General features: G+C 41.3%; 1 protein-coding gene across 1 annotated transcript in view; it reads right to left on the bottom strand.

Moving 5' to 3' along the window:
- The window catches only part of IL31RA (interleukin 31 receptor A), a 21,241-nt gene extending 14,082 nt beyond the window's left edge, over positions 1-7,159 (bottom strand). The window contains exons 1-5 of the mRNA XM_018562677.1: positions 7,103-7,159; positions 5,914-6,207; positions 3,160-3,280; positions 1,649-1,815; positions 85-236 (exon numbers count right to left, since the gene is read on the bottom strand). Coding sequence (XP_018418179.1) covers positions 85-236; positions 1,649-1,815; positions 3,160-3,280; positions 5,914-6,207; positions 7,103-7,154 — 786 coding nt within the window. The 5' untranslated portion in view covers positions 7,155-7,159. The remainder of the gene's footprint in view (positions 1-84; positions 237-1,648; positions 1,816-3,159; positions 3,281-5,913; positions 6,208-7,102) is intronic.
- Positions 7,160-7,770: the final 611 nt, after the last annotated feature.

The raw sequence follows: 7,770 nt of genomic DNA, 5'->3' as shown, positions 1-7,770 counted from the left end.
ATATATATATATCTCTATATCTATATATATATAGATATAGAGATATATATAGATATATATATAGGCTTTCTACCAAATGCTTACCCATTGAACATTCTGTAGTTGTTTATACCGCACAGTACAATTCACATTTAAGTCGTCAGGCACCAGAGTAGGTCTTCTCCATGACAACAAAAACGATGGATTTTCAGTGCAAAATGGTTGCAAACCCAAACTGTTAGGAGGGTCAATTTTCACTAAAGAAATTACATAATTAGTTTGCAGGTATTTTTAAAAATGTCATAATATCACTCAGGCTATCTAAATAAAACCCCATAGAGTTCTAGCTGCATCACACAAAATAAGAGTTTTTCTGGGGAATAGGACAGCAGAGGGAGGCATGCTGAAAGATGGAGAAAGTACATTGACAGAGAGATGAGCTCATCAATGTGCAGCTTCTCCTTTCACTGTCCAGTCACGGGCTGGGGCAGGTCAAGAATGACCTTGGCTCAAAGGAAGTGGGTAAAAGAGAAACTCCAGAAACATAAAAAGTTAACCCTTGCATTGGGGCTACTCCCGCACTGCAAGGATTGACTGCTCGTTTTGGTCCTGGGGCTCAAATAAAAAAATATACTTACCTGATCCTCAATCCCGCCTGGCTGCCAGACCGGTTGCCACAGCCTCTTCTCCCCCAGGCTCTAGCAGTCAAAGCCCATGACATCATCACATCTTATTTACCATTAGGCTTGAGGACCTCGAGGGACATACCACACTCAGAGTGGAGGGGGAGAGAGGGAAGAGGTGAGTGCTGACTGCCGCATGTTGATCAGGTGAGTATATCTTTTATTTTCTGGCCCCTAGAGAAAAACGAGCTGTTATTCCTTGTGGTGGTGAGGGGGTAGCCCCAGTGCAAGGGTTAACTTTTTACATACTTGGAGTTCCTCTTAAGGCCCGGTTCACACCTGAGCGTTTTACCGCGCGTTCCTACGCTCGGTAAAACGCGCAACAGGTGAAAACCCATGTTTGTACATGTTTGTCTCATGTACAGGAGCTTCTTTTGGGCGTATTACGCGTGTATCCCGCTGTATCCATTAGGATACAGCCGGATACCCCCTCGGAAACGCGCGTTTGCCGTGCATTTCTTTTACCGCTAATCGCGGTAAAACCGCGCGGTAAGAAACGCGCGGCAAACGCGAGTTTCCAATACGCTAAGGTGTGAACCCAGCATAACGTAATTATACAGTACTGGTCAGACTGAGGAAACAAAGTGGAAGAAAAAAAAAAAAGTACTGCGAGAGAAATTGCTGGATTGAAGATGAATATTGCAGCAAGAGCTGGTTTTGTTATTTAATTTTTTTATGGACTATTCATTTTTATCTTGTTATTTTTAGATGGAGTTCTGCTTTAAAGCAACTCTGCCACATAAGTAGAAATGCATGCAAGCAGATACCTGTAAAGAAGAAACAGAATACTTACCTTTCCCACTGAAAAAGCAATCCCCCCCCAAGTCTGCTGGGAAACCAGCACTTCCAGGAGTGTCAGTCTAGCTCTCTTTTTCACTACTAATATGTCCTGCATTGATGTAGAAGTCATCAGGAGGAAGCAGTGAGTGCTGCTAAAAAAACAATAATACATACAACACATATTGCACAACATTCAGATTCTTCACCTAATCTGTAGGTGTTCACTGATATTACAGGACTTGCCACTTTGCCAAGCTCATTCTCAGCTTCCACTTGGACTTCATATTCCCCATCAAGCTGCTCCCCATCATCAAGATAGAAGAAAGTGCAAGAGTTGGTGTTGGTCCTACACATAACTGAGGTATCAAGCAGTCTGACAATGAGAAAGAAAGAAACATGACTGCCTATCATGCAAAACCGAAAAGAAAGAGCGAATGCTATGACAGCATTTTTCTCATGGCCACATTTCCTACTGTTTGCACTAGTTTGCTCTGTCTGGCCAGACTGCTCTATCAGTTGCCATTTAGAAATACACCTACCCATATGTAGCATGCTCATTGACCTTATGGCTTCGATTTTGGTTGGAAGTGTTATATTTACTCATGTGTGGCATGCTCCTTGATCTTCAGACTTCGATTTTGGTTGGATGTGTTATATTTACCCATATGTGGCATGCTCTGATTTAACCATAAGTGTTTCTCAAAGTGGTTTACATTTCAGAAACCTTATAGACAAAGAAAAACTGTGGCTTATACTTATGCCCATCTAAGCAGGCCACACCCTAAAATGCTAATCAATGCACAGAGACAAACCTATGTCGAAATAAACACACATGAATTAACAAAATCTATATAATTAAAGTTTACAAATGTTTTTATTCAATCTCTGAATTTACCAGAATACCCAGAGGCCATGTTTTTGTTTTGGGAAGTCCAGCATGATTTTCCCCTTCTTTAAACCAGTACATACAGTATACCCATTTGTTATAACCCCCACTCCACACCAGAATCTGTCAGGAATCTCAGGTCTCAATGGAGAATAATTTTAAACACCTCAAAACTACTGAACAGCATACAAGTATCAGGCACCTCTGTGGTAGGGGCACCTGTAGGCACATGCCCATAGTTTCTAATCAGTGGCGGAGCTAAGGAACAAAGGGCCCTGGTGCAAGATTTTTTTTGGGCCCCCCCCCCCCAAAAAAAACACAAACACAGCGCTCTCCTCCCGTTAATAAGCTAAGCTGCTAAGGTGGCCATACACCTATAGATTTTCTGCAGCTTTTCTATGGTCAGATGTAAAAAGTGCAACAGATTCCTCTATCTACGCTAAACTGTGTGGATGGAGGAATCTCACACTGGGCCTAGCTTCAATATCTTGCTAGTCGGCCCCACTGGCTGTCAAAATACCTGAACAATCTGATTGGATGCAGGCATTGTTCAGGTATTTTGAGAGCCAACGGGGCTGACTAGCAAAATACTGAAGCTTGGCCTAGCGGGAGATTCCTCCATCTACACACAGTTTAGCGTAGATAGAGGAATCTGTTACACTTTTTACAGGGCCAATTTAGACAGGAGCCAATTAACCTTCCAGCATGTCTTTGGAGTGTGGGAGGAAACCAGAGTACCCGGAGTAAACCCACACAAGCACAGGGAGAACATGAATTACCTGATTGGCCTGCAATCTTGTTTTGCTATAGAAATGAGAAAAAATAACTTACTTTATCTTAAGTAAGGTAAAATGAGTCGGAAGTCTTGTGTTCTTTCCAGTAATCCAGGTACACGTTAAGTTTCTTTTATGGAAGTAAATACAGGAAATATTGTGTGGGGTTTCTGGTGGATCTGTATAAAAAAAGAAAAATGCAGAAACAGAAAGAGAAGAGAAAATGATGGAGAATGAGCACATTTCAAAATGAAATCCTTCAGGAGCATATAGCTAAGCCCCGAATGGACGTAATGCAATATTTAAACTGTCCTTACAGTACTTGCAAGGCAACAGAATTATTAAGGGTTACTAAGGCACCAGGCAGCCAGCATATTCTTTATTGTGGACTATAGCCAGTTAAATAATTTAAACTGACGTAGGTTGTTATACATAATTATGTTATAGTTAGGTTGTTATATAGTTAAACAATGTGATTAAATATTTTTATAAAAAACTACTTATGCAGTAGACATAAAGACATAATACCCGCTGGCACAACCGATGTACACCGGCTGCAAAATTAAATTTCTGCTCCCAAATGTCAACAAAGGGGCGGAGCGAGTCATGACATCAACTGACTTGTTCCGTCCATTTGTTTACATTCATCAACAGCTCTCTGTCCAATAATGTCCCCAAAAAATCCTTCCCATATTGAGGGCATGTGGTCTTGTATGGTGCAGGAGGGGGGCGCATGCTCGTTACTCACCCTTTCCTGCTCTGCCAGGCTGCTGCTCAGATCAAGAGTCTAGTAAGGGATTTTAGAGGGGACCACACGCTTTAAAAAAAAAAAAATTGGCATTGGGGTCCCCCCTAAAATTCCTACCAGACCTAAAGGGTCTGGTATCATTTGAAGAGGGGACTCCAAGCTGGTCTTTTTTTTTTAATGTGTAACAACACAAATTAGTTCCAAATGGCATTTGGAAAAAATTTGGATGCATCCGAATTTCATTATTGGAAATTGTGATTTGTTCAGATTCGTTATTTTTCGTTCGGAAATTTGGATGCATCCGAATATGCCGATATTCTTCGGAATTTTTATTCAGAATGAAACGAATTGCACATGCCTACAAACCATGTGAATTAGATAAAGCCAGTCCATTAGCCTAACAGCGGTTACTAGCCCTGCCACCATACCACTAAAAATATTTACACTTTCTATTAGGGAACAAAATTAGTATTGGACCCAGCAATTAGCTACTCACTTGACACAGATCTTCAAGTGTCACACCTATTTACGAACTGGGGGGGTTGTGGATCGCAGCTGCGGAGGCTTCTCAGGCGGGGAACCCTGGTTTCACTCTCAACTCAACGGAGAGTTAGGGTTCTTAGCATCACAGCCTCAAATTAAATAATAAATGGATCGGAGAGGGTTATTCCTTAACCACTTCCGGGCCGGCCGTAGTAAAACGCGGCCTAAGAGGACCTGTCACATATTTTGCTATCACATAGGTGGTTTTTATTAGCCCCGTATGTGATAGCAATAAAGTTTAGTAAAAACAAAAAAAAAAAAATGTAAGCCCCCCCAAAAATGTAAAGTTACACATAAAAAAGAAAAAAATAATAAAAAAACAAAAAAAGTCCCCACCCATACATACACGCATGCAAACATGCATCGGGGGCGCATACGTGCAAAAACGACGATTGCGCCCATTACGCCGCACATGTTACATATCGCCGCGAACGTCGCAGTGAGAGCAATAAGTCTAGGGCCATCAATCACTGATAACACTAAACTGATGAGCGGTAAAAGCTTTTAAAGTGTCGCCTATGGCCAATTTTGGGTATGGTAGTTTTCTGCGATTTCGCGGGTGCGCGCAATTTTAAAGCTTGACATGTTTGGTGTCTATTTACCCGACGTGACCCCGATTTTTATATTTTACCAAAAAACTGGGTAATATTAAATGTTTCCTAACATAATTTTTTTCAAAAGTTTCTGTAATTTTTCCTAATTATAGTAAAAAATAAAAACCCCAGTGGTGTTTAAATACCACCAAAATAAAGCTCTATCTGTCCCCAAAAAATGGTGTAAAATTCATTTCAGTACAGCGTTGCATGACGGAATAAACTTCAGTCAAAGTACCGCACCGCTGAATACTGAAAAATGGACTGGCCAGGAAGGGGGTCTAAACACCTGGTCTTGAAGTGGTTAAGCAAGCCTATCAATAAGCTCCAGTATACAATTCGTGAGTACTGAATTAGCAAGGCATAGAAGACACGACAGTATTATTTGGCATTGGTACAGTTCCCCAGTAAGTAGATAGGTTTTGCAATTGGTATTTCAAAAGGTATACAGTCCTGATGGCAGAGTGTGCAACTGCACTGAGATACTTGCTGTAAGGTGAATGCCGCTGGAGGTAGCTGGGGGTCCTTTGTGGTGTCCGGTTCCGGTGTGTGTGGCTGGAGGGCACAGTCTGGAGGCTATGGAGGGTCCCAGGAGACAGCAGGCGTTCTGGCTCAATATTGGAATGCCATGCTGTCTCGTCTGGGCGTTTAAATAGGGCTATGGTGAGGAGGAGGCGCGGCATGCACCGGCGCACTTCCGCGTTCCACGGTGGAATGCACGTGGCCCCGAAACCGGAAGTGACGAGCGTGCGCTCCACCATGAAACGCAAGCGGCCCAGAGAAGGAGCGGCTGGCCGTCGCGTCCCCCGTCCCTGCTAGACGTGACGGCGGCGGCCGTTACATCAAGCTGCCCTGATCATATAGTATACACCTCATTTCTGCTGTACTGAAAATCATAGGCATTATGTTTCTTCCATATTATACTTACTTCCAGTTTTAAAGAAAATTTTATCCAGATGAAGGTCCTTATAGGAATCAGTTGCAGGGATTTTACAAACCACCTCCACAGATGCAGCTGAGATATTTTGTATGGTAATAAATCTCACTGTCTTGTTTAGACACCCGTCTTGTACTCCTGCAGTTATATTTGGAGTCAACATCCAAGACAGATGTGCACTTGTGTAGATACTACTTTTCACCTTGCAGAAAAAGGTAGCATTTGATCCTAATTGAACATATTCCATACGTGGAAATATTTGTGCTTCCTTCAGTAAATTATTATCTAGTAAAAAAAAACAAAACACAACAGTGCAACATATCAAATATAGAATGAAACAATTATTTTGGCAGTGTTCAATTTAGATGACTAAAGCAACACTGCCACTAAAATTAGTAAGCAGTTATAGGAGTTCTCGGTAAGGAATATAATAAACAACTCTAGAAATTGTCCCCTCAAGTCCCTTCAGAATTCCAAATTTCTCGTTCTCTGCTGCGCTCAGTGGTTCCTTCTAACGTCAGTATTGCATCATATACTGATGTAGGGGTCGGCAGGAAGAACCATTGAGCATAGTGGAAGATCAACCTGGGATACCTACCAGCTTGTATACTATGTGAAACAAGCCAGCAGACGGGAAGCTGTCACTTAGTGGCGGTAGTGATATCACCACTAAATGAATGACTTCCAGTTGCAGAAAATGGAGATTCGGGTGGGCAGGTAAACTAGCCAAATCAATACAAGCTGCTTTGGTTCCTAATGAGGGTTCGACCCGACCCTCATCCCTGATTCTAGTGTATAGGTACTGTGCTAGTTAGTGACCAGACCTGGTTTTGTAGCTTGCTGGTCGACAACTGCACAAGGCTATACATACTCCCCCAGATTGCATTCAAGACTTGACCTGCAACAAGTGTTACAATGTGGGGTGACAGGGAGAGTGTCATATTATTTGCCACCAGGTATAAATTGTCACAGTTTCGGAAGCAGAGGAGAACTGAGAATGTAAGTGCTGGCTCCATACTGTCTGTCCTGTTTAGTTCATCTGTTAATGTCTTTTCCTAATATGGACAAAGTACAGGTTTATTTTAAGAATTAGCAGAACCTCTTTAGCTTCTCTTTAGCCTGCAATAATTACAAAATATCAGGAATTATAGGAAAACTAAATAAAAATATATTAAAATACCAGCTAAAAGTAGCTTCACCGCCATGGCTAAAATCCAGTGTGTGCCAAACATCTTAAACTCTGTAAAGAAAGGTGATATATAAAAGAAAACTATTGTTAAAAAATAAATATATAAGAAAGGTGATACATAAAGGAAAACTATTGTTAAAAAATAAATATATTATAATACAAATATAATTGCTACATAAGTCATTTTGTCATTTAAAGAAAACCTGAATTGGTGTAAAAAGTTTCCAAGGTAACAAAAGAAAACCTTGCGATGTTCAGACTATACATGGGGCTTCGACTTCAAGTTCAGACTATACTTGGGGCTTCGACTTCAAGTTCAGACTATACTTGGGGCTTCGACTACAAGTTACAATTAACCCCACCCCTGTTATTCAAATGTGAAATTAGGATATAAGACCAAAAAGGAACCTACCACCATCCTCTCTTGTACATGAGCAATAGCGTGGTGAGCAATTGCTAGTGAACATAATGGACTGCCTGGAACATAGTTATTTTAGTTATATACAAAATAAAGGTTTATTCATGTCAGGGATAGAGGTTGTGGGCTGAGTGTTCATTCTTTGCTACTAAATTCAATAATTTTCTGGTGGCTTGCAAGACTAGATTTATTTTCTTGTAATATCAAAATATTGGAGGGGAGGCGGGGGGGGGGGGGGTTC

The sequence above is a fragment of the Nanorana parkeri genome, unplaced genomic scaffold, assembly GCF_000935625.1.
Source record: "Nanorana parkeri isolate BGI_ZX_2015 unplaced genomic scaffold, ASM93562v1 scaffold591, whole genome shotgun sequence".
NCBI lineage: Eukaryota > Metazoa > Chordata > Amphibia > Anura > Dicroglossidae > Nanorana > Nanorana parkeri.
The sequence above is the reverse complement of the archived record's forward strand: the minus strand, read 5'-3'. Positions and strand labels throughout refer to the sequence as shown.